Consider the following 27,990-nt stretch of genomic DNA (forward strand, 5'->3'; position numbering starts at 1 on the left):
TATATTTACCAATACACATTGAACGCAACACAGCTAAAGCAAGAAGGAAAAAATGTTGACTGTGTGAATGTGTAAGTTAATACGTTTATCCATGTCACTGTTTCATCATCAAAGCATGAGTAGATCTGGTTAAAATTACAATTGTGTATTTCATTAAATTAATGTATTGCTTGGTGCCTACTCGTGGCATGTACAAAATCCTCCTTTATGCTGCAGTCTTAAATGGTCTGAGAGCAAGTGAAGAGCTGTTATAAAAACATAATTCAAACTGGAAAATAGGCATTCTGCAAATCGTATAAGGTCAACAAGTGAAAAACTTCGGTCCTTTGTCAGTCTGTTTAAGGACTGTTAACCCTTTGATGCGCAACATGGGTCAAAAGTGTTCCCAAATCCAATGGAAAATGGGTATCTCCTGACCCACACTGCACATCAAAGGGTTAATCCACTGATTCCTTTAGCTCTGCCAACCATTTGAGACACCTGCATAGAAGTATCATGTCTAGCCTTATTAATTTGAACTATTTGCACCTCACTGTAATGCTCTTAATGTTTTCTGTAAAGCACTTTGAATTGTCTTGGACATGAAGGGTGCTATACAAATAAACTTGCCTTGCCTTATCTTTGTCTTATCTTAACAAAAAAACACACTGACACACCTTATTCAATTGACAAAAGGACCTTTATTTTAACAACAATAGTGACATTAGACTGACGTCTCTCTGTCTGTTCTGTTCCGTGGTTGCAGGGTTGATTTTTTTTATTTTGTTTTTGCCATGCGCCACTTCTATATATTTGTAGAAACCAGAAATTCCTGAACGGGCGGCTTTTAAATCTCCAGGGAACAGAAAGTATTTGGCAAACAGTCCATCAAGTCGGTGCCACGGCAGGATACATACTGTCCACTGCTTCTCTGAATCTTATGTTATGCACCTTGCCTGCTGTGAAATACAGTGTTTAGAGTGGATCATTATGAGTTAATAAGATAGCAATCCCCAAACTAAAAACAGCAATAAGATCCAGTACTACCTCAATCCATTTAGACATACAACTGCATGACGAACCATTCACAGCACACGCAGCAAATCATAAAACTAAAATTGTATAAAAAAATACTCTCTTAAATAAAACAGAGCAGAGATGAGACTAGATTCAAATGAGGAATGTTTGATGTACATATATGTGCAATTGTGGTTGCCAATTACCTATCACCCTGATTTACAGTGGACTTTATGTCCTTCTATAAAAGAAGAATTACACTCACTTTTACTCACATTTGTGTCCCATTTTGGAATTACAAAGAAATGATATACCGGGACAGCTAATCAATAAGAAATTATTTTACTGAAAAAACTAACAAAAAAATGACACAATATTTTATCTACAACAGTATTTTTGAGGTTTTTCTTTTAAAAAAAAAATCAAGTACTCTAAATTCCTTGTTACATAAAATCTTGATCAATATTAATACATATCATAAGTGCAAAACAATGCTCATGAATTTACAGACTGCTGAAGTGGTTATAAATGTTACTATATGTGCAATGAACTGACATGGTCACTAAGCAAACTCTACCAAGACCTACTGAGGTCTACTTTTGTTCCACGTTGTAAAAGGGAGGTTGGTCTGCTTTTAGTGCATATATTCCAGTAAATCACACAGTAAGTGACAAGATATAAGACACAAATGAAAGTGCTACAGTGAAAACAATGACCAAGAAGAACCAAAAGGTCAAAAGAAACATTCTGTCATGAAGGGAGTAAAGAATTCTGTTGATATTTCACTTTGGTAGTTTGTTGTGCCCTGGGCGTCAAACTGTGAGCTACACCATCAGAGAGTCACTGAAGATGCCATTCTCTCACACACTCAGGTCAGGAAAAAGTCAGATTGGCATTAACTTATCTTACTCTAAGATGCAGAAAACAGCCTTACCTTTATCCAAGATTGTTTCAACCTTTTAATGGAAGTAGTCTGGAGGAAAGCTATGTAGGATAATGATATTTTCATTCTGAATTCTACCTATAAAGCCCCAACTGTTCAGTGAGCTTAACACCAGCTCTAATAGAATTACTGATCAAATTCGCTGAAGCCGACAATTGAAGATTTGTTGCTGTGTTTTTAAAGAAGATTCTCTCGGCTTTTGTTGGAGTTTTGGCCACAATCGCAACATAGGGAAGCCTTAAAATGTTGACATAAATGAAAAACCATCAGCACATTAAAATAAAATAACTAATGGACTTTAGAGTATTAACTCCAGCAAAGTAACTACATGTTGGATGTTCAGAAGAAACACAGAAAAATTGTGAACTTGTACTGCATAATATTAACCAAAATATTTGCTGAGTTTGTTAATGTTTTAAGCTTACTCCAATCAAATGCTCTGAGATGCTTTGTGTCAGAACTCACAGTCTGAATGCACAGCAACTGTTTGTGAATGATCGGCCTTCAGTATGGATTGTTTGGTTTATATTGGTAAATTTGTCCTGTCCACCCATTGAAACCTTTGGACCTGAGGCTATACTGGAGGACTGGCAATTCCTCAACAGTGAAAACCTAAGACTTGAGTAGAACACAACTGAACTGTTTCACTTACTAGAGAACTCTGCTCCCTACTGTGGCTTATGGAACGTTGGTATGGTTGTGGATATCACGAATGCGTTTGAGAATGCCCGAGTGCTATTAGGACCAGACTAAGACAAAGGCTCAGAACCAGGTTGTACAAAGCTGGGGCTTGAGGGAAGACCAACGTCCAAAGGTGGGTCAAATAGTGATGTAGTGCTGTCGTAGTTTGGCCACAAGGAACTCATGGGTTAAATTATGTCTTGTAATTATTCCAACAATCTGAAAAAGATGTAAATCATAAACATGAGTTGGCTCAGACGCAACATATATCATATATTGCTGGACTGCAACACAATAACAAAGTTTGTATTCAGGGTTTTCCTTGGTGTCTCATGATCAAAATGTTGACTTAAAAACTTGGTATCAGTCTTTAAAAGCCTATACTGGAGGAACTAAAACCCTGGATTACTTTGGAAAAGAACACTCGATGAGTACTTACTTCTCCTATGGCATTTACCACTGGTAGGTGTCGCAGGCCCATGGTCCTGAACAGATTGAACACCTGGGAGATGCGAGTGTTCGGTGAAACTGTGTAGGGACACGGGTTCATGTAGGGGGTGACATCCTGGAAAAACAAAGATCGATATTTTTTTTTGTCAAATCAAAATCTTTGTTGAATTTTAAATATCTATTTAAATTCAATTTAAAGAAGTACAAGTCTAACTTGGTGGTTATATCAGTCATACCACTATCATGCGAGGGTTGAGTAGGGCAAGGTCAAGGTCATGGATGTCTGGAAAACGTGGATAATCCTCAGTCATCTCTGCATAAGACAACCTGGGCTGAGTGGCACTCTATGCCAGAAGATATGGAGAAATTATTTATAAAAAGCCAAAACATTGTAATGTAGATGCGCTCAGTTGTGTGTGACTGACCGACTGGTTCTCAGCATAGCAAACCCCTCGAATTAACAGGTTAACCAACTGGGAGCGCAGGATCAGGCCATGGAAAGTAAGTGGTCTGAAGCGCTCCTCCATGGTCCACTCCTCACTGGGAGACTGATCGGGGTACAGGTTGGGATAGGGAGCATGTCTGCATGAGGGCAGCAACAACACAATAATTATAGGAGGGCTGACTGTTTCAGCACTATGACACAGGTGGAAGTCAGATTTTCCAACATGGTACTTCATGGTGCAAAGTCCCACTTTCAAAAAATAATTACCATATTTAGCTTGATATAGTATTAATTTCTAGAAAATTACTTACTATAATGTTATTCAATATAAGATACTTTTTGTACATTACTTTTTTCTGGTATGTACAATGGTATGAAATGTATAATCAAAGAAATAAAGTAAAATACAATACTGTGTTTCACACACTTGGTTTTGATGCTAGTCTTTACTGAATCAGAATAAATAAAACTCATGTTACAGGACAATGATTAAACTTTTTGTCTGAATTAATTGTTTTGCAATGTGCCATGAGTTTTCCATGCCACATTAAAGTCAAATCATCACAGACAGATCAATATCTATTAACTGTTATAATATCTGCTTATGAGGTCAACAAATTCCATTTTTCTTTTTTCAAATCTAAAAATCCAGGCTTGAGTTCTGGTTTAGGGTGAGTTTGATTATGCTGACATCTTGTGGTATGACTGACCACTGCACCTATATGTTTAAGAACAAAATAGACAAAAACATTAGCATTCAGCCAGTGACACTGAACCATGTCTGAATGTTACTTAACTGAACAGGTGGGACACTGCCTTTCCATCTGAACAGTACTGTACACTGCTGTACCTGTATGTCTGTCCTACCTTCTCTCTAACATCTGCTGTAGCAGGTCCTCTCCCTCCTCTGAAGGCTCTACCACAGCGCTCTGCTCGTCACAAACATTCCTCAGCTCGCTTGACGGGTATGACTTCATGGACTGGCAGCGACGCCGCTGTTCCCCCGCACGAGACACAACGCTGGATTTCTACATGTGAAAGTCAAGGATAGGTTTGCTCACTTTTCTCGATGTCAACACCCAGCAACCACACCACGGACATAAACAAACTAATGAACATCAACACATTAACTAATCTACACATTCTAAGTGACTATTATTTAGATTTTTTAAAAATTAGTATTCCGTTAACACTGAAGCAAAAATCCTGATATTCTCAAAAAAATGACCATAAAGCAGTCCTGATTACTGATTTGAGACAACACTTAGAGGTTTCAAACCATCAGTCATTCCTGTTTGCTACAGTCTCCATGTGTAGGGCACTCAACCACTCCTTTCTCTGGTATGATGCTGGGTTGAAACAGCTAAAACAGTGTAGTGGCACAGGACACACCTTGAAACGGATGTTGTTACTGATCAAGATGTTGCCCTTCATGAAATCCTGTTCATTCTTTCGGTTTTCAGTGACCACAGGGAAGGCGTGGTAGACTGTGGTGCGAAGGATGCTGACGAGAGACTGGACTCGAGTGTGGGGGTAGACGTAGGTCAGATTGGGTTCCATGATATCACTGGCTGTTAGTCTTGGACAAATGAGGGAAACAATACATATAACATGAGCATAGAATGAAAATGATGGTAGATTTCACCCGGTGTGGGTCTTTAAAGGGTAAACATTTGACCTGAAGGTATTGATATCTGACATTTAGTGTCAAACCGGGGTTAAGAAATTCAAGACACAAGGTAACTCAGCACTTGCCCATCCGGAAATGTGGTGGCAGCTATAGCAACGGTGGGATCATAATGAATAAATTCTTATTATGGTCAAACACATGCAGAAAACACAAATAGAGCAGCTCAAATATTCTGTTTGGAACAGAGGATGATGCCAGACTTGATGACAATCCAGCAGCCATCATATTACTGGACTGCCTACTGACCGACTAGGAATCAAACAATTGCCTGTTTTATCTTTTAATGTGCTGCATATCTTTATATTAGTACTGCTTATGATATACAAATGAATCTAGGTTAAAATTTCCTTGTTTACAGGCGCGACTACAAAAACGACAAATCTTACTCATCATGTTGACCATCACAGCCCTATAGCTACCTGGACATAACTAAAAACATGCTTGTTTCACCTTGGACTTGGTTAATAATAAAAAAAAGAAGACATGTGCAATCACATGCTTTTGGATAGAGGCACCAAGAGAAGAAGAAAGAGATGTGAGCAAAAGGTTTATGTGGTTGTAGATAGGTTTTTAGATACGTTTCTACAGCTTAATGAAATACAGGATTGAAGTATGATAGAGAACAGGTTTGTATGTGCTGCACTGGTGACCTACTCTGGGCAAGCAGGTACTAGACTGTGTAAACTACAGTCAATTCATGGAGTAAAAATAGCAGTGTACTGCTCAATTACCAGTGAAAGACCCTCCACTGTATTATGTGTCACCAAACTAACATCTGGACACAGTCAAGGATTAACCTCAGAAGAACAACAAACAGCACTTTGCAATATGCACCTGTACATAAAGAACAAATCTTACTTGTCCATCTCAACCTCTGTCTCCCAGTCCAGTAGTGGCACTCCTTTCAGCTCAACATGGATGTCATAAATTCCCTTGTTGAAGATATCTCCAGTCCATTTGGCAACCTAGCAGTCACACAAAACCATTTACTACATGAACCCAACTTTTCAACACCATGGCTAGACTGTAAACCTGTAAACATGTTCAAAGCAAAGTAATTGTTTTCATTATGAATACCTCTGGCAGTCATTTTCTTTAATAATGTTGAGACATATTAGTGAGTAAATGTCAGGAAATCTTGAAAAATTGCTGTTATTATTTCCTGATGTACAAATGAACACATTCAAATGCCTTTTTATATCTGATTAGAAATGTCAAAATTTTGAGTTTACCATCATACAAAACTGAGAAACTAGGTAATATTCACATTTGGCATGTTGGCACAGAGGACTTTGGTATTTTTGCTTAAAAAAAACTACAAAAAAAACCAATGATTAAGCAGGTGATCAAAACTGATCTACTCAGTCAACCAATTAGCTGTAGAGATGGTTTCTAAGTGTGAGGGTCAATCTGCCCAACAACAAATTTTTGCCCTGTGGCCCACAGGGTGGTTAATGCAGCAAAGACCAACACATGCATTAAGTTTTCAAAAAGACAAGCATGAAATCTTTTTGGCAGCTTGTCCTACAAATTAAAAATAGCCCAGTGGTTGATAGTTGAAAATGTACCATTAGAGTGATCATGATCGGCAGCCCGTATGTGATTTCATTGGTCGACTCAATGAGAATGACAGTCAGGCTGATGGTCATTCTGACCACACCTCCAAGGAAGGCAGCAGCTCCAATGAGAGCAAATGTCCCCGAGTAGAGATCCATTCCCAGTTTCCTAAAAGCAGACAGACTTACAGTAAGAACCAGGAGAATCACCGTGGGAATGTACATTGTCAGGAGCCACATTTAAGAACATAAAGATTTGTGCCAACAGGTTGTCTTCCACAGTTAGCAAGAATATGACGGCTGTCAGCTGAGGACAGCCCAAAGCCTGGCTGTGACAACACAGGAAGAGAGAGAGGAAAATCCTTCAGTCACCACATTCCATCATATGGACTGTACTTACCAGACTCTGACTTATTATACTGGACATCCAATATTCTCCTTAACTTTCTCCTGAAAGCAGTCATTTTGAATTTTGAGCATGTATGTACACTGTTCGCTGCCAGAAGCTTGTTAGAGAGTATACCTGCCGTCTACAGCAGGTCATTGAAGCAAAAGGGTGTTGCACGAAGTACTAAAGATACAGCCTCATAAGGGGTTGAATAATTTTGCAACCTGCTTTTTATTAAAAAAAACATTGACATTTTGGATGGATTGTGAATTAAATCTTGATTTTTGCTTTGGTGTTATATTTCAATAAACTAAGTGTTCAACTCTTATATGATTTAGTAATCACCTGCAGTTGTAATGTTGCTCATGTTGCCAGAATGGCAAAATATCAGGGGGGTTGAATAATTTTGCATGCAACTATAACCACTGGTTTTATGTCTGAGTACAAAGTTGGGGTCAGGACATGTCTAGCTTAGCTTAGCATTATGACTTTAAATGGAGGGAGAGAGAGCTACAAATAGCCAAAATTTAATCTATAAAGGGTGTCTGTCCCAACACTTTATTGAAGAATTACAAGGGAACAAAAAGGAAACCACACTTCTCTAACGTGGCAGCTAATACAAATCCAGCAGACACAGAGGAACACTTGATGCATGTAAGTCCAATATGAACTCTCTTTTTAGTTGTTTTTGGTTTACACCAACTTGTACTAAAAATGTTTGTCTCTCTGAGTGTTTTAAAAATTCATTCATTTGCTGTGGCAAACAGAATTCTGAGTTGTTTAGATATTTGTTATATTTGATAGCAACGAAGAATGGGGAAACACACTTTGGTCATTGCAACATAGGAACACTTTGCTCTTACACTTTGAGGATGTTGGCAATGAGGCGTCCAAAGGCTGCCCCGCACAGCAGACAGGGGACAAAGAGTCCGCTGGGGACAGACACACCATACGTCCAACAAGACAGCAGGAAATACAACAGGAAGAACACTGACAGAGTCACAGGGCTGAATGTACCTGAGGGGAAGAACAAGACACTGGTGTTTATTTCAGTCTGTTACCATGCAAGGGGCTTTCCTGCCATCGGGAGCAACTTCAGGTTCAGTATCATGTCTTACTGGACAACCTGCTCTACTACTCTACCACAGCTACCCGTGATTTAACTAATAAAGAGCTGTTGTGAAAGTACAGTAAGAGTGTGTGTGTGTGTGTGTGTGTGTGGTGTGTGTGTGCACATGCGCGCACTCATCTCACCATCCTGGTGGAAGAGTTGGTGGATGGCAGCCTCCTGTGGGTTGAAGAACAACGTTGCCATATCATTGTAGGTCTTGTTGGGGCAGAAGAATGGGCGGATGGTTGAGTTGATGTCATCAGTGCTGGCTAGCTGAAAACAAAATTCAGAACTTAATAAGACAGGACTTTCATGAATGTAGAGACACTATGGAGCAGACTGAGCAGTGGTGTTGTAAACTCCGCCCCTCCCTCTCCCTCCCTGATGCTGAGAAGCTGGTCCACGCCTTTGTTTCCTCCAGGCTGGACTACTGTAATGCACTCCTCATTTGGGATCCCTGGTAGGAGCCTGAAGAGACTACAGTACATTCAGAACTGCGCTGCCAGGATCCTGATGAGGGTGCGCAAATCCCAACACGTCACACCGATCCTTCATAATCTCCGTTGGCTCCCAGTTAGGTTCAGGATTGAATTTAAGATTTGTCTCCTGGCCTATCACTGTCTATGGCAAGCGCACCAGTGTACCTTAAAGATCTGATCAGTTAACACAACCCGACTAGGCACCTCCGCTCCTCTGACAGCCACCAACTCCAGGTTCCAAGGTCCAAACTTCACTCCATGGGAGATCGGGCCGTTCAGGCGGCTGCACCGTGACTGTGGAATGCCCTCCCCAACCACCTGAGGGCACCACAGTCGCTTGAAGTTTTTAAAAAACAGCTGAAGACTTTTATGTTTTTAAAAGCATTTCCTTAATCTGATGTATTTCTAGCGCCGATGTTTTTATCTGTAGCACTTTGAGATTTGTTTTCAAATGTAAAGTGCATTATAAATTAAATTTATTATTATTATTATTATTGTTGTTGTTGTTGTTGTTGTTGTTGTTGTTGTTGTTGTTGTTGTTGTTGTTGTTGTTGTTGTTGTTGTTGTTGTTGTTGTTGTTGTTGTTGTTGTTGTTGTTGTGTAGCCTCAGTTAGCAGGTTTTCTGTGGGCTTTGCCAAGTTAATTTTCAGACCTTTGTTTTTATAAAACAAGAAATGTAATTTTATACCTATTTTACTGTCTCAGTATAGGTGATCAAGGTATGGGATATAGCAATATAACATATAATTCACATATTAGTTTTATTTTTTTGATTATTTTAATGATATAATTAACAAAATTAATGACCTAAACCTAGAAAAAGGCAAAATGGATAGGTGGAATGATGTATTAAACTAAATGAAAAGTAATACACACTACCAGTCAAAAGTTTGGACACACCTTCTCATTAAATGATTTTTCATTATTTTCATGACAACGTACATTGTAGATTCTCACCAAAGGCATCAAAACAAGGACTGAACACATATGGAATTATGTAGTAAACAAAAAAGTGTGAAATAAGTCAAAACATGTTTTATATTTTAGATTCTTCAAAATAGCCACCCTTTGCTTTGATTACTGGTTTGCACACTCTTGGCATTCTCTTGATAAACTTCATGAAGTAGTCACCTGAAATGGTTTTCCAACAGTCTTGAAGGAGTTCCTAGAGATGCTGAGCATTTGTTGGTCCTTTTGCCTTCACTCTGCAGTCCATCTCATCCCAAATCATCTTGATTGGGTTTAGGTCAGGTGAATGCGGAGGCCGTATCATCTAGCACAGCACTCCATCACTCTCCTTGGTGAAACAGCCTTCACACAGCCTGGAGGTGTGTTTGGGGTCATTGTCCTGATGAAAAATAAATGATGGTCCAACTAAACCCAAACCATTTAGTTGGACCATCATTTCTGAGACGACTCAGGCTTTTAGGTGTCTGTATAGAAATTATGTAGATTTTTTACTGTGCAACCACTGAATCCATACCTAGGTACGGGATCACTTGCTGGTTTGGGGCCCTGACAGTCAAATCAAAAACTCAGTTTTATAATCTGGTGAGTAACATCATAGGCACTCTTGCTGTTTTAAACATTCTTTTATCCCTCTCAATCTACCTCATTCATGAGCAGTTAGGTGCAGCTGAGAAAATGAGGTAGCCTCATGTGCACATAGGGATGCATGTATGTATGTATGGGGCATGTGTGTATATTAGTTTTTATTTTTATTATATTATTTATTATATATCATGTATATTATGTGCTTTTGTAGCATGTGTTCTGTTTTATGTGTTGCAATGCAGCCTGCATTTTGTCTTGTCTAAGACAAATTTCTCCCACGGGAGACAATAAAGTGAACCTTGAAACCAGAGGGATGGCACGTCGTTGCAGGATGCTGTGGTAACCATGCTGGTTCAGTGTACCTTCAATTTTAAATAAATCCTCAACAGTGTCACCAGCAAAGTACCCCCACATCATCACGCCTTCTCCTCCATGCTTCACGGTGTGAACCATGCATGGAGAGACCATCTGTTCACTTTTTTGCACAAAGACACGGTGGATGGAACGAAAGATCTCAAATTTGGACTCATCAGACCAAAGCACAGATTTCTACTAGTCTAATGTTCATTTCTTGTGCTTTTCCTTAGTGTGGGTTTCTTAGCAGCTATTTGACTTTAAAGGCCTAATTTGCGCAGTCTCCTTTGAGCAGTTGATGCAGAGATGTGTCTGCTACTAGAACTCATTTATCTGGGCTCTAATCTGAGGCGCTGCTAACTCTGAGGGTGGCGACTCTGATGAACTTATCCTCAGCAGCAGAGGTGACTCTTGGTCTTCCTTTTCCGGGGCGGTCCTCATGTGAACCAGTTTCGTCATATCGCTTGATGGTTCTTGCGACTGCATTTGGGGATACATTCAAATTTTTTGCAAATTTCCAAACTGACTGATGTTCAGTCCTTAAAGTAATGAAGGGCTGTCATTTCTCTGTACCTAGCAGATTGGTTATTGCCATAATATGGATTCTAACAGTTGTCAAATAAGTCTGTCAACTGTGTACCAACCTGACTTCTGCACAACACAAATAATGGTCCCGACCCCATTATGAAGGCAAGAAATCCCACAAATTAACCTTGACAAGGTACATCTGTGAAGTGAAAACCATTTCAGGTGACTACCTCATGAAGCTCATCGAGAGAATGTCATGAGTGTGCAAAGCAGTAATTAAAGCAAATTCTATTTTGAAGAATCTAAAATATAAGACATGTTTTGATTTATTTCACACTTTTTTGTTTACTACATAATTCCATATGTGTTCAGTCCTTGTTTTGATGCCTTCGGTAAGAATCTACAAAGTAAATAGTCATGAGAATAAAGAAAAACCATTAAATGTGGGTAACCTTCCAGCTACTGTATCAGCAGTGTTAATGAATGTGGCAACATGCAAAATAATTTTAAAATAAATATTTCTGCCAACAGCATGAAGAGATGCTATTTACGACTTGCAAATGAAATTTAGCGTTTAATACCTTTTAAGTCTCATTCAAGCATTTCTACTGTGTTTTAACTAATGTGTTCTGGAAGATGGCTTGTTCATAACCTGATAAATTTGGCCTTGGGATGGATATGTCTGATGTGATACTTGGCACTTTAGTATTCTGTTTAGTATTGTAACAATAGAAGAAAGAGTTGATGCTTACTGTGGCGTTATGTGTTGTGGGCGAGGACAGATCACGACATTCACCCAGCAGCATGGAGGCTGCAAATATCACAACTGTTGTCACCATGGTAACCAGCAGACTTTCTAGAACTCTGGAAAAGATACAAATATCCAAACATCTGTAATTATATACTGGAAAGGAATTACTGTCATATTTTCAAATATGTGCTTTCAGAAGCACAGGTGTTATTAAAGACAATTACTGTTTTAACTAATGTGTTCTGGAAGATGGCTTGTTCTCTGTAAGATCAGATCACCTGATAAATTTGGCCTTGGGGTGGATGTGTCTGATGCGATACTTGGCCAGGCTCCTGTTAATGCAGTTGAAGAGCGCTCCCAGCAGGCCACCCACCACACCCATCAGAACAAAGAAGGCCAGGTCCACCGCTGTCCACAGATGGCAATTCTTATCTCCATTCGAACACTGATCAGAGGTTTGCAACAGGAGTAAAATGATAAATCACTGTGCTGTTCACGTTTCATTGTGGGAAGGCTCCCTGCTGTGACAGCACACAGAAGCTCCAGTATCACCACGTCTATCCGCAGACAGAACAATCACCTGAAGTGACATGAGGCCTCCGGCACCCTTATATACCCTGGCACACACCGGGAAGTCTCTTTTTCCACATAAAGATCATTTAAACTCCTCAGCTGTCCTGCCATTTGGGATTTACTGATTTATTTTAGACATGCCACAATAACATAAAGGCAGAAAAAATATAAAATAAATCACACAAGATTAAAAGAAACTCAAAGCTTCAAATAATGTCTGAAAGCAAGTGGGATGAAGTTAAACAATTAACTCCTACTTGCTATATGTCCATATATTTCCTATCCTACTGTTTCCTATTTGCTTATATGCATGCATAACAAGAAACCCCAAGAATACAATTACTGTTCCACATTATTCTATGATTCAAACTTTTAACATCTACTTTTCACGGAGAAATGAGCAAATGGTTTTTAAAATGTAAGCTTCCTGTTAATTTGTTTCCCATGTTGCTTCTGAACAGGTGTTGTATGTTATTTGTTAATTACAACATTATTTGCACAGTCCTGAAATGACCTAAATCAACAAATTTCAAAGTATTTGTTTTGGAAAAGAACATGAGCACACTGACATGCAGAAAATATCAGTGTGTTCATTAAATCCCACATTGTGTAGGATAAACATGTTTTTGTAACATGTTTACTGGATAGAATGTAGTATTATATGTTTTATCCCACCACAGTGGGTAAGTACAGTAAAAACAGTGAAGAGTATAAAGTGTCTTTTGAATTCAGAATGAGTGATCTCCTTCATAGGAATTAATCAGTTTTTGCCAACTTTGTTAATATATTTGTTTAGAAGGTTTCCAACTGAGTTTGTGATCCAATACCACACCTAGCAATGTATTTTTATACACTCTTTCAGTGTTATAATTAGCAATCTTTATCTAAAGAGTTTATTTTATGATGCAAAGCAGTGTAAGTTTAGTTTTTTTCAGACTTAATGATAGTTTATTCCTGTTAAATCACAGTTTTAATTTTCCCATCTCTGTTTGAACTTTAATTAAAAGCCTCTCTAAATTGCCACCTGAGCAAAGAAAAAAATTGGACCATCTGCCAAAACCAAAAATGCTTTTCCTTGAGACCTTACACAGGTCATTAATATACAGTATGAACCATTTTGGTCCAGACACTGACCTTTGTAGGACATCACACGTAATATCTAGCAGACTTCATTTTTTGCTCCCCAATTTGTACAAATTGATGCCTACATATAATTTAACTTTTCAGATAGTTTATCACTGCTTGTGGGAGCCCCTATTATGTTTTGTGTTGTAATACGCCTTTCCATTTGATATGAAATATGAGTTAAATGTGATATTTAAGTGTTTTATTTTGAAAGCAAAGTCTGCTTACCAGACAGTCCGCCCAGTCCCATCCTGTTTTTCCCTACCTGCAGACTGAGTCTCACTGGAGAGGCAATTGAATGAAGTGAGAAAGCCACAACAGATAATTCAAGTAACTTGGATTGCTTTTGGAGCTGCACCACTGGCTTTAGTAATATGCTCTCTCTTTTAGTTAATTTTTATCATGTTTGAGTTTCCGGTTTAACTGTACAGTTTCGCATTTTGAGACACAAAACTCTGTTTCCAATTAGCATCATGCTGCCATATACAATGACATGACTGTCAGAATAAAATTAACTTTAATGAAATTTTAATTTTGCTTTCTTTGTTTTCAGAGGGACATTTATGACCATTATTATTATTTTTAAAAGGTCATTAGTGGCAGCCCAGTGTTTACCTTGAACTCCCCAAAGTTGAGCAGACCAGGTAGCTGGAAGGAGCCCCACTTGTTGAAGTTGATCCCTGAACGGAAGAAGTTGAGGGTGAAAGTGGCTGACATGGAACAGAAGAGCTGAAACAGAAGATGGAACAGATGAACTAAGAAATAGTCAATGGTTAGTACATCCTGCCCTGCTTTGTTGTAGTGCTCTACAATGTATCTATCCTGGACTACCACTAACTCTGAAGGAGCATTGAGGAAACACATTTATGCATGATAAAAAGAATGAATGACAGAAAAGTGAGTGGAACTGATTATACTCATATCTGAAAAAAAAATGTGTGGGCTACTAAAGTGGTGCTTTGAACTGAATGCTAACATTCGGCAGCAGGCTAACTATGATGGGTTAAAATGCTGAAGTTTAGAAGCTAATATCAGCCATGTTTTTATAGGGTTCTAGCATGTGCTTGCTAGCGTTTAGCACAATGTGCAGGTAAATTTGATGGGAATGTCATAAGCTAAACAAACTGGACAAAGACACAAAGTTCTCATTTGATGATGACACTACGCAAATTTATCACAATTTACCCTGAATGGAACATAAATTTCTGAACCAAATTTCATGACATTCCATCCAGTAACTTCAGTTATTTCAAACTGAAGCAAAAAATGTCAATCTACTCAGAGTAGACTGCAACACCGGAATAGTCAGGCGAAGACCCAGAATACATTGCTTGTTGTATTTCAACCCTAGATCCATGGCACATGGCAAAAGTGTCCAACCTTTATTCTATTAATAGCATAGACTGACCTACCACTTTCCAAGTAAGAGCCTGATTCCAGAAAGAAGAGCCTTCCTCCAGACTGAAGAGGGTGCCACCTATTGGAGCACCAAATGCAGCAGCTACTCCGGCAGCAGCACCAGCTGACACAAAATCTCGTTTGTCCCTGAAGAACAGAGAAGACAACATGATGACCTATGCTTAATATTTGCAGTGCCAGGGAGGAGTGAACAGGATGTCTGTGTAGTGTATCACTAACAGGAATGTGTAGCACAGACATACCTGTCACTACGGAAGTACGGAAAATCAAAATTGATCCTCTTGAAAGTGATGCTCTGAAACTGATAAAGGAGGAGAATATCTGATAAACATATTTAGGGAAAAATAACAGTCAAATGCATCAAAATACTATATACTGTACTGTGCAAAATCTTTGGGCACTTTCACTGTTGCCCTAATACACAGGCTTTGGCTTGTTTTATGCTTGACGCATCCGCAAGGTTTGTGCAGCTCCGTGTGGACGAATTATGTCGTTTTAGCAGCCAACCCTTGTCAAGCGGCCGTTCTCAAGCGGAAAATTTCCGCGTCACACCTCCAAATTTTTCTAACACCACAGATGGAGGCGTGGAAAACTGGTGGAAGAACAAGAGCTCCTACCAGCAGGAGTTCAGAAATACAGGCATTTATATGACTAATCACACAGAGATCACCATGATACCCGGGTTATGAACAATTCATGGCGTGAAATTAAAACTAACGGCCTAAATGCAACTATTATGGCTGAAGGCCTGGGCCTCCAACAGCAAAAACTACAGCTAACATAGTGAAGGCAGAAGTAGTCACAATACTGTGTCAATGCCAATATTACTTCTTCTGCTTCTTTCTTCCTGTTTTCTACTCAGTTGTGGGTCTGTCACTTGTGCAAAAATGAAGGAATCTTTGCACATCTGACCTCTGGAGTTGCTGCTTAATTAGGGTCCAAACCCAAGTAGGACCCTCTTAGAGTGCATGGGTTTATTATTAGTTTTTGTTTTTCTTATCTTCTGAGGCCAACAAATTAGTTGTAGGCCTGACTGTGACAGGTTTGTTAAAAGAATTCAAAATTCATCCCTGCTCCTACACTGAAGATAAGGCATGAATAATGCACAACGCATGGTGCAAAATTCATTCTTTCACACTCAACAGTGAACTGAAAGCTAATGGAAACATTGTAAAAACAGAACAACAAACTACTGACTTTGTATGAAGAACATTTACATTTTTTTCATAAACATTGCCTCTGAGCATGCTGGGAAACTCAGCCCATCCACCAACAACCAACAAAAGACAGTATTATCGCATTTCCTGTTTACAAACAAGTAAGGGCCAGGGAAAAACATAATCCCAGCTGGCTGGTGTTCTATGTGGCATGCCTGCAAATGTTTAACAATAAGAGCCATGTTAAAATATCAAAGTTTTCTCTCCGGTGAAACGTAAAAGCTTTTATTTTGAAATAGTCGCAACTCTTGAGTTTATATGGTAGTTGTTCCCTGTTCTTTGTATTGTGATATTTACAGCTCAGACACTCAAGTTGTGTTTTATTCACCTTCATGTTAGAATTTTAAACATGAGACACCAAGAGTGCAGAGAGTTACTAGGTTGATAACAATCGCTGTGTTAACAAAGATCGTTGGCAGCACTGTGATGTACTGTTCTGGGGAATGCAAGATGTTTTGTTGATGAATGTCAAGAGAAAGTCACAACTCTGCATTATATTAACAGCTTAATGCAATGACTTCTACAACAAAACATGCATGGATTAACGCTTTGGGTGACTAAGCAAAGGTCCAGTGTTTTTTCTCCTTGGACCAGGCATGCTTCTGATTTTGTCTCTGGTTCAGGAGTGTCTTGATATTAGGAATGTGACAGTTGTAGTTCCTTTCCTGCAGATGTCTTTGCTTGGCGGCTCTTGATGCACTGCCAACAGACAGCCTTTTCAGCAGTGATCTTCTGGGGCTTCTTGTGGAGAGTGTTGATGATTGTCTTCTGGACAACACTCAAGTCAGCAGTCTTCTCCATGATTGTGGTTGTGTGTACCACACTAAACTGAGAGATACACTCTATTTATACAGTTTGAATATTGATCTTCTCAAAATTACATATTCAAATAATTTGAGATACTGTAGAGATGTCCTATTAGCCATAATCATCTAACTTAAAACAAAAAAAGACTTGAAATATTTAATTTTATATGTAACAAGTTTAGAATATTCAATTTTTACTTTCTTAAATATCGGATGAAAAAATGTTTTGAGACACACTAGTATGCTATTGTTTTCTTTGTCCACAGTTGTTAAAATCTTGATGTTAATACCTTAAATGCATTTTTTTGACTCCTAATACGATTAAAGAGGTTTGAGGGCCTGGCACCTCTGGGCATTCTGGATGTTGAAATTCTTATCCATTGGGAGGTCCCTGATTAGTTCAACTTATTATTTATTCTGAGACAGAAGATCAAGGAGTCCTGCAACAGACAGCCTGATATCAAGATCATAGAGTCAGTCAGAGATTACATGAAAAGCCAGAAGACGCTGAAAAAGACTGAGTCTTTAAAAGAACTGTGGCAACCTCACCAGGATGCTTCAGACAACCTACTTGTCAAGTATCTTTAAAAACTGAGAGACTTCTGCTGGAATTGGTGCTGTTTTGCACGAAGCAACTATTGATTTGATTTAGATTACTATTCTATTGATCACACAATCTTTGGAAGCATTCTCACTTCAAGTGTCAGTGTAAGGAAAATTGTTGCACATAACTGTATATATTATGTAAATAAATTGAATCTGACATGAACCGAAACTGTTAACATGGTCATTTCGTGCATACATCCCAGGATTAATGTCATATCACCCCAATTAATGTCACATTAATGTCGTAACAATGTACCTGAGGAAGGCCAGCTCCTACAATGGCTCCACTGTGTATCATTGGACCTTCTTTTCCCACAAACAGACCTGAGTGGACACACACTAAGTGAGAAGTCCTGCCCACTTGCCAGCTGATCCTATGTTATTCTCATCACAAGATATAAGTTATATAACAACATATACATTTTGTAGGTGTGCAAAAATCATGTAAATAAACTATTCAGAATTGTATCATATCTAAATAACTGCAATATTTTTAAGTTGAAAAGCCAACTATTTCCTCTTGTGAACAATTACATACAAATACTTTAGAATAACTATACTGAACATACAGGAAGCAAAATAGAAACTCAATGTAACAAATGTGAATACACCTCTGATTACTGACACACAAGTTAGAAAACCTGTGACGACCGAAACCAAATTCTGGATATCTATGATTTCCAATTTGCCTTATTAAACATTGCTAAAACATTAACTGTGAATCAGAGAGTCTAACACATGCAGTGTAAAATGTCAGCAGATTTCAGACACCTTAGTCCAAAAGTCCTTTACCTCCAGCCACACTGAAAAGGACTCCAGCAGCCTTGCAGACAAAAGTTCGAAGTCGGACGATTCCAGGAATCTTCACTCCATTCAAGTAACTTTTGATTTCTGGAATCCCTGAACCTGCAGCAACTGGCTGGAAAACATAACATGTTAACATCACGATATGATGTTACAGATAAGCGTACTATCTAGTGTCAAAAATAAAGTTTCTATTTACTCAAAAATAAACAACATATAAATTCTACTCATGTCAAAAACCTCAAGGTTTCGAAAGGTAAAGATCCAGTAAAGCCTTAACAAAAACCTGCACATACTGTAGTTTAACTACTGTATGCTTACAACCTTATGCTAGTTTTGTGGTTTTATTCCGAGTGGTAATTAACAGCTCTCCAAGTAATGGTTTTGGTTTGAGTCTTTAATTTGTTTTGTGGAGATGTTTCTAACCAATGGCTAGATTTCTTGCTGAAATCTAAATGTAACAGATGTGACTTTTCTTAAAGAAAATTCATTTCAAAAATAGCTTTTGTCACATTTTTATACTTATATGACTTTTGACAGAGAAGAATGACGGGCAACAAGAGCAGAAAGCAAGGTATGACCTACAATGAACCCCAAGTTGGGAATCTAAACATGTGGTATGTACAGTTGTGAACAAATGTTTACAGACATTTGTAAGGACTGTGTATATCATGGCAGTCTTGTGTTTCCAATTACTCTTGTAAATCCTAATTTTCTATGGTGGAAAAATTGAAATCCATGATTCTTTGTAACAAAAAACAGTCATGCATTTTGGTTCTTTCATAGGTATATTATAGGTCTTCTGGATATATGACAAAATCTTACGGGTCAAAAATATACATACAGCAACTGAAATATCAGGTTTGGTGATGTAGAAAGCTGTGTTAGTCACATTTTCTTTGTAGCACGGACTTTTAACTTATTGTGAATGTCAGTGATTGACTACATCTGCAGACTTCTCTGAGACATTTTAAATACGGCCCATCTGATACACTCAGACTCAGCCACAAACAGTCAATGGGAAATCTGCAGAGCTCAACAAAGATCTGAAAATGCACATCATTGACTTGGAGCCAATTTAAAGCAGCTGCAAATCCCAAAATCATCTGTGCAAACAATTATTTGTAAGTAAAAATGCATGATATAGTTATGTGACCTCCATGATCAGGAAGAAAACACAAACTATCACCTGCTGCTGAGAGACAATTGACCAAGAGTTAACTAGGAATTATCAAAAAGCAGGTCTGCAATTAAATAGAAGCTGCTGGAACACAGGTGTTTGTGACCACAGTCAAATGTGTTCCACATCAAAATGGGCTAAGAGGCTGCCAGTAAGAAGGAAGCCGTTCCTCTTAAAGCAGCACCTTAAGGCTCGACAGAAGATTGCTGTTGGTCACAGAACTGTTGGTCTTTCCTTTTGGAGGAAAGTTTTATGGTCAGATTAAATTCATCTATTTGTCAACAGTGACCAGAAATGAAGGAGAGAATGTGATGCCTTTAATTGCAAGAATACCAAACCTACTGTCAAGCACAGTGTAGGTAGTATGATGCTGCCAATGGAACTGTTGATTTGCACAAAGTAAGTGGAATATTTAAAAAAGAAGGATTCCCTCCACATTCTTCAGGAAAATGTAAAATCATCAGCCAGAAGGTTTGGTTTTGGACACAGCTGGGTGTTCCAATAAGACAATGACTCCAAACACTAGACTGGTCTACCCAAATTGCCGATTTAAATCCCATCAAGCATCTGTGGACTATGACGAACAAACCTGTCTGTCAGAAAGCCAACGAATTTAGTTAAACTACACCAATTCTGTCAACATGAGCGGTCAAAGATACAACAAAAAAAGCGCTCAGAGGGTGCAGTACTCCACCAAGGCTGTTCATTCCCCCATATGGCATTATCAGAAATCCAGCATGGTTTTGTAGAAATTGAGATTTTTTTTATGAGTTATTGATGATCACAAATCACAGCAACATAGAATGTGGCCATTTAATATAGATGTACCCACAAACAAAATGACCTCACGCTGAGCACAGGCATGTGTTATGCATGTGTACATTATGTATGGATAATGAATCGTGTGACCTAAATATGTAGCTCTCGGCAGGAATGGATGGGACTCGGAAACATCCCCGCAATTTAATCAATTGTTCCTTGTGTCATTTCTGATGGATAAGTCCTGATAATTCAGCAGCGGTTGATCTGTAGTAGGATCACAATTATGTGATCGTCAGCAGGCAGCTGACGTAGCATTCACTTATTGTCATAGCTATAGTGGCGCCGAGCCGCTTTCTCACAAGGATACATAAATCTTTAACAAATCCATGGATCCAGACTATAAGCTGCATCACTGCCAAAATCTAATCAGGTGGTCTTTGGGTCCTTTCTGACCTTCCCTGAAAATTTCATCCAAATCAGTTATTCTGTTTTTGAGTAATGTTGCACACAGAAAGACAGATAATCAGAAAAACGTACACCGATCATCACATAACTCCGTCATGTTCCTTGGCGGAGTAACTAGAAGCTTGTCAGAGGCTTGTGGATGGCTAATAAAAGCACCAAGATGAGGTCAAAACGGCCAAGGGGATCTTTGTATATTTTTGTCCCAGCAGATTGTTTCATATTTCCAAAACACCAATAATAAATTCATGAAAGACCCAAAATGCAGGATTGATTTTTGTGACACAGACGTATTTGTTTCAAAGATTCCATCATAGAAACTTTGAGTTATAGGGGTCATTGGAAACCTAAGACATAATATACATGGGCCTCACAAGAGTATGGAAAGTTTTGTTCACGACTGTTCCTCTGCCATTATGAGGGGCTGTAACGATTCAGACTTTTTTTCTAAATTGTTTTGAATTTCCAAAGAAAAAACTAGATGTTCAAGTTCAAGCTGGAAAAACTGTGAGCAGCCTTACCTCAATGAGGACGAGCACACTGGCGATGAAGATGAAGATCAAATTGAATGCCAAGAGTTCCAGCAAAGACAGCGAAAGACAGCCTTTGTCACTGCACTTCTCTACAGCTGGAGGCATTCAGATAAAGTAGAATAACCACTTACACAAGCAGGGCAGCAAAGTCTGCTTCTATTGTTGTCAGAGTTGCATTACAGAAAAAATATAATGGCATGTACACGCAATGATACTGTTACTGTGGCAACTACGAACTGCTTTTTTTTTTTTTTTTTTTAAAGCAAAATTTCACAAGTTTACTGTCTGAACATTCTGTAATAAATATAGAATCATCACAGTTGGAAATGAAGGAGAAAAGTTTTTAAAAATCTCCCTCACTACAGTAAGCTCTTGGAGTCAGTCGGTATTATTGTTAGATTTATTTTTTAACATGTCAAAACACTTCTCAAAAGTGAATTTTGTAAAGAAATGTATTTTGGACAACTATTCATATTCTCTTACATTGAGTATGAGTCAGGATTGCATGTGATGTTGCACGACCAACATCAGGACCTGTGTTACATGGGTCCTTGAGACACGTTGCAGGGAGCATTTTAAGAAAGCTGCAGACTTTCAGCTTTAATTTGAGGGTATTTACATCAAAATCAGGTGAATGGTGTAGGAATTTCAACACATTTTATATGTGTCCTCCATCTAAATTGTCCGAAAGTAATTGGACAATTGGTTGCTCAGCTGGCCAGGTGTGTGTTATTCCCTCATTATTTCATTCACAAGGAGCAGATAAAAGGTCTAGAATTCATTTCAAGTGTGGAATTTGCATCAATATAAAGTCCAAAGAGCATCACTATCAGTGAAACAAGCCATCATTAGGCTGTAAAATCAAAACAAACCCATCAAAGAGATAGCAAAAACATTTGGTGTGGCCGAATCAACTGTTTGCAGTTGCTGCATTCTAAAAAAGAAAGAATGCTCTGGTGAACTCAGCAACACCAAACGACCATGGAAAACAAGTGTGGTGGATGACAGAAAAATCCTTTCCCTGGTCAAGAAAAACCCCTTCCCAACAGTTGATCGGATCAAGAACACTCTCCAGAAAGTAAAAGTCAACAATTAAGACAAGACTTCACCAGAGTGAATACAGAGGGTTCACCACAGGGTGTAAACCGTCGGTGAGCCTCAAAAACAGGAAGGCCAGATTAGAGTTTGCAAAATACATCATAAAAAGCCTGTGCAGTTCTGGAACAACATCCTATGGACAGATGAGACAAAGATCAACTTGTACCAGAATGATGGGAAGAGAAGAGTATGGAGAAGGGAAGGAACTGCTCAACATCCATAGCAGACCACCTCACCAGTGAAGCATGATGGTGGTCGTGGCATGGCATGGGCATTTATGGTTACCAATGGAACTGGCTCTCTTATATTCATTGATGATGTGACTGCTGACAAAAACAGCAGGATGAATTCTGAAGTGTTTCAGGCCGTATTATCTGCTCATATTCAACCAAATACTTCAGAATTCTTTGGACAGCATTTCATGGTGCAGATGGACAATTTACCCGAAGCATACTATGAAAGCAACCAAAGAGTTTTTTAAGCCAAGTATCCTGGATCCTTTTTGACCAGCACTTTCAATTTGTAGATCCAGATTAAAATAAATCCTGGACAATATTTAACCAAACAAGACTCAGTTATTGACCCTTAACCTGGAGCTGTGTGTCACACACACCCTGAAACTGGAAACTCACCACACTAGGACCAAAGGATATGCTTATACATAAAGCAATTATTCCATATTCCTGAATTCAGCCTTTTCTGTATGGGTTTGTCCAAAAGTCTATGCCTACAGAAGAGAGTCAGAGGAACTTTTCCTATAATCACTGATGTAACACTCTTTATCTAGTAGTCTGTATGTTTTAGAAGCTAATTCAAAACTGATTAATAGTTTAAGTTAGTCCATTAACGTTTAGTCTCATTTTCATCATCTGACTCCTAAGAGAATAATCCAATAGTGTACTGTTTGATTGCAATGCGGTAAGTAAAGTGACTCAGGAGGCCTCTGATTGTGACTTGTCCTGTGGAATTAATCAATGCCTCTCCCTGAGTGTGAAGAAAACACTTGGGTGATAAACATGTAAAAAAAAATCTCCTTGAAACACTGTCACTGGAACACATCATTGACTTATCTCATTGACTGGTGCAAAGGCTGTCCACTTTGTCCACATGTTAATACCAGTCCCTTCAGCAGGCCAATCTGACATTTTACGGACTCACTTGTCAGACTGATTGCTGCAACGTCACGACATGTAAGTTAACTTCCATATACTTTAAATCAGATCTCAGTTTCTAAATTCTCTCTCCTTGCACAACCGGATTCCTCTAAATTCAAAAATACCATCTAAATTACTCACACATGGACAGAACTTTGGGTGTTTGGGAAATTATAAATAAACTAGACTGTTAGTTGGAGCCTTTGATAAGCTGTTATTAGCTTAGAGCTTTAGTCTTTTGTTTGTTATTGAATTATAATGAATTATATTATTACTGTGTATTGTCCAATCTTGTGTGAATGTACCGTGGCTCTCTCTGGCACTATGGGGTATTTCTATTTTTTTTTTCTTTGGTCTGACAAACTCTGTAAAGGTGGAAAAAGCTGAGCTAATGTATACTGTATACTGCACTCTATGATTTTAAAGGTGTGCCTAATACAATGGTCATTGAATGTATACACCTTACTGTCCTCACAACGTCATACAGAGCAATAACATGATGGAGAAAAAGTTCAAATTTCAAGAAAGAAGCTGATAATCACAAAATAAGCATAAAATCATAATTTCATACATTGAATGATAATTTTATTCTTGAAATCTTAAGTCTTTAATGTTGTAGAGTTATGTCTATTCTTTCAGTTGTTAGACTTATTGCTAAATAAAGACAGCGTCTTGATATAGTCATAGGAATTATGTGGATCATGAAACACTGGTGTGCAAGTCAACTTTTTATATTAGGAAATCGGCAAACCCATGTTAAAGGATACAATCACCAACCAGAGTAAATTTGATATTGGTGAAGAGGCGTACAAAGAAATCCACGAACAGCCCCACCTGATGGAGACGTGAAGTTAGTATATCTTGTTGATTTGCAGCATTTTGGGATCTAGCAAAACAAAATACCCATAATGCACCTACCAGACCCACTGTCACCCCAATAGCAAACACCATTATCCACCGCACAGCCTCATATTTTTTGGCTTTCTATTGGCAGATAGAAAATGCACAGAAAAAAACACATTACACATAACATCTAAAAGTGACAATTAATATACAGCTTCTACCAAAGGATTCAACAATTTAAAAAGGCAACAGATACCAATGGCCCTCCTTTAGGCTATTGTTAGTGAGGCCATTTCATCTTTTTACTCACAACATTATCCAAATTAAGATTAAGATATTATCAGTAGCACCATGTAAATCCCCAATTAGTAACAGCACATGCAAAACAAGAACCATGCATCCGTCACAGTTTTCCTTTTCAGGTAGGTTTGATGAATCCCATGTGCATGCTCGGTATATGTTATCCACACCTGAACAAAAGACACATTTGTCTCACCTTGTTGTCCATCCCCTCCAGAACCTCCACATAGGGCTCACTGATGCAGCGGTCATAATCCAAGCTCTGTTAAAGCCAAAACAAATGCTGTAACTATGATCTGGGTCAGACATCCAATGACTCTGTACCAACGGCAACATAATCCACCGACACTGACTGAAGACTGTTCTCCTAATGACAGTTTTTCACAGGAGTCTCACCTCATAGTCTTTCCTAGGTAGAATCTCATTCTCTTCATCTTGGATTTCCCCAAGGATTGTCTGGAAAACAGAAGAGAAGCTCCAAATACAGTGTAAAGGAATGCAGACTCATCCCGACACAGCAGGGACATTTTACCAGGAATTAAGCCTGTTTGAAACTGCAAGTCCAGATGAATGTCATGCAAGTCACAGAAAATGTTTGATTCAATCTTTGATATAGTCTTAGGATTCTTGCATATTTAGAACGCACCAGACTCTATTCAGAATTCTGTAATATTAATGTCGCCTTATTTTGCATATGTGAACACTTGACATAAAGTAAGGTCGCAGAACTTCAAGGTATGGTATAGTCTTCAGGGCAGCTGGGAAAATTGATAACCTCCCAAGCCAAACTTGCATTTACCTAAAAGTGCAGATATAAAGTTTTCATCCCCTTAGTAATTTTCTGTTTTTATTGCTGTTTGACATTGAATTATTATTAATTATTCTCCTCCTTAAAGTCAGTATTTAGTAGATGTAACTTGAGCTGCAGTTACAACATTGACCCTGTGTAAACAGGGGTCAATCAGCCTTGCACATCTGGACACTGCAATTTACCCCCTATCTTCTTTGCAAAAGTGCTCAAACTCTTTCAGGTTACACAAGGATCAACAATGAACAGCCCTTTTCAAGTCTACCCACAAATTCTCAGTTGGATTGAGGTCTGTGCTTCGCCTGAGGCATTCCACAACATTTACCTTGTGCCTTTTAACTATTTGGCTGTATGCTTTGCCTCATTGTCTGACTGGAAAACAAATCTTCTCCCAATATATATATATATTTTTTTTTTTTGCAGACTTTATCAGCTTGTCCTCCTAGGATTTTCCAATTTTTGGCTGCATTCATTTTACTCTCTCCCTTTACAAGCCTTCCTAGGTCCGCTGCTGAGAAGCATCGCCACATTATGATGCTACTATCATCATGCTTCAGGTGGCGATGGTGTGTTTCTAATGAAGGTTTGGTATCCACCAAACATAGCATCTAGTCTGATGGTCAAAAAGCTAAATCTTCGTCTCATCAGACCAAGAAGCTTTCATCCAGTTGACTTCAGACTCTTGCATTCATTCTGGTAAATTCTAGTTGACATTTAATATAAGTTTTCTTCAATGCGTTTTTTTTCTTTGCTACTTTCCCATAAACTTTTGACTGACAAAGAACCTGGGAAACGGCCCAGTTGCTCAGTTTTTGAGGCTGACCTGCTCTAGATAAATTTACAAGTGCCATATTCCTTTCATTTTCTAATGATGGATTTAACTGTACTCTAGGGAATATTCAGTGAATTGAAATTTTCCTCGCATTCATTCCCTGACTTATGGTTTTTAATAACCCTTTCAGAGTTGCTTGGAATGTTCCTTTGTCTTCATGGTGTAGTAAGATCCAGCAGTAACGATTCACTAGTGACTGGACTGTCCAGATACATCCATCCATCCATCCACCCATCCATTATCTATACACCATTTAATCCTCATTAGGGTCGTGGAGCATGATTTTGGACTGTGGGAGGAAGCCGGAGTACCTGGAAAAAACCCACGAATGCACAGGGAGAACATGCAAACTCCATGCAGAAAGATCCCGGGAAAGCAGGGATGCGAACCGGGCATCTTCTAGCTGCAAGGCGAAAGTGCAAACTACCGAGCCCCGTCCAGATACAGATGTCTTTATACTGAAATCACTTTGAGACACATTCACCGACCTCAGATAATCTTTATTTCACTAATTGTGGGACTTCTAGCATTACCTGGCAGTCCCTGTGTTCACCTAGATGAGTCACTTTAAAGGGGATGAATACTTAAACAACCACTTATTTTACATTTTGTATTTGAAATTATTTTACATAACTTTGTGGAAACATGTTCTTACTTCAACATGTAAAAACACTTAGGTATATCTTTTGTCAAAAAAGCGTAATTATATTGACCATGATGCAATGCTGAAAAGCAATAAAAAGGAAAAACTTCCAGGTGCAGTGAATATTTTTTGAGGCACTATAATCTATACTTAATTAGATGGAAGAAAATGTGGACAGCTGTGCAACGGAAAGCTGTTGGTCCTGAGTACCGGATGCTTATTTGCCTGTAAACATGCATGTCCAGTTGATAACGGGATTCTGATAAGCAATAAAATGTCAAAGTTTGGGCAATGAGCTTTATCGCCATAAGCATATAGAAAAACACCGAGCATTATACCTGTGAGGCGAACTCCACTGTAAGGAGTGTTATTAGAGGCAAGTCTTTGGTTATACATTGAATGGATTCAAAGTAATCATGTCTTGCTTTCAAAAAATTCAAGGCAACAGAACATAGTGAGTGACCAAGCAGGGTGGAGCAGGCAAGCCAGGTTATAGCGATGAAGCAGGCTCAGGGGAAACGCCTCTGTCTGGGAAGCCAAACGGGACCATAAAATAGTCCAAAAATTCCTGCTTTACCCAGTTCTTCCGTCTTTCCTTACCAGTTCCTCCGGTGTCCGAGTCTCTCGTTCTCGGCAGCAACATTGGCAACAAAAACAGTTTCCACAACACGCCATCTTCGCTGTCGTGTCATGCTGCCTTCAAGGTCCACGGTGAAATGGTCAAGTCATTTTACAATGCAAAGATTCAAACCGCCGGATGAATACCAAAACTCATTTTTAGTTGGACCATCAGAAAAAAATAACTTGCAGCAAATAAGAAGCCTACAATGTAGTTGTGTCCTCAAATTCGGTCTCAAAATGTACTTACAAGTTTAAAGCCATGCGCAAATTGGACATTT

The 27,990-nt window shown here is 38.7% G+C and overlaps 1 protein-coding gene across 2 annotated transcripts; it reads right to left on the reverse strand.

The window, feature by feature from the left end:
- Nucleotides 1–657: 657 nt before the first annotated feature.
- Nucleotides 658–27,928, reverse strand: clcn6 (chloride channel 6). Of its 2 annotated transcripts, XM_023266520.3 has the most exons (23): nucleotides 27,692–27,921; nucleotides 25,205–25,264; nucleotides 25,005–25,070; nucleotides 24,584–24,649; nucleotides 24,433–24,499; nucleotides 21,402–21,508; nucleotides 18,465–18,591; nucleotides 17,929–17,996; nucleotides 15,286–15,344; nucleotides 15,037–15,169; nucleotides 14,240–14,353; nucleotides 12,205–12,371; nucleotides 11,928–12,039; nucleotides 8,404–8,533; nucleotides 8,013–8,166; nucleotides 6,774–6,930; nucleotides 6,064–6,170; nucleotides 4,908–5,094; nucleotides 4,383–4,543; nucleotides 3,496–3,652; nucleotides 3,307–3,414; nucleotides 3,060–3,185; nucleotides 658–2,839 (listed from the first exon to the last, which is right to left on the reverse strand). In XM_023266520.3, the coding sequence occupies exons 1-23, from the start codon at nucleotides 27,764–27,766 to the stop codon at nucleotides 2,759–2,761; spliced, it is 2,589 nt and encodes an 862-aa protein (XP_023122288.1). In that variant the 5' UTR covers nucleotides 27,767–27,921; the 3' UTR covers nucleotides 658–2,758. The 2 variants fall into 2 exon arrangements, 1 of the variants encoding a protein (XP_023122288.1); XR_008602581.1 differs by lacking the exon at nucleotides 658–2,839 and having other exon boundaries at nucleotides 3,140–3,185; nucleotides 3,307–3,383; nucleotides 27,692–27,928.
- Nucleotides 27,929–27,990: the final 62 nt, after the last annotated feature.

Source organism: Amphiprion ocellaris, chromosome 8 (assembly GCF_022539595.1).
Source record: "Amphiprion ocellaris isolate individual 3 ecotype Okinawa chromosome 8, ASM2253959v1, whole genome shotgun sequence".
Lineage (NCBI taxonomy): Eukaryota > Metazoa > Chordata > Actinopteri > Pomacentridae > Amphiprion > Amphiprion ocellaris.

Coding starts and splice junctions, on each gene's coding strand:
- clcn6 (XM_023266520.3), bottom strand. CDS start 27,766: ATGGCGTGTTGTGGAAACTGTTTTTGTTGCCAATGTTGCTGCCGAGAA. Junction 5,095..6,063: donor ACAGAGGTTGAGATGGACAA/GTAAGATTTGTT, acceptor CATTTGTCCAAG/ACTAACAGCCAGTGATATCA. Junction 3,186..3,306: donor TCAACCCTCGCATGATAGTG/GTATGACTGATA, acceptor TTGTTTTTCCAG/GATGTCACCCCCTACATGAA.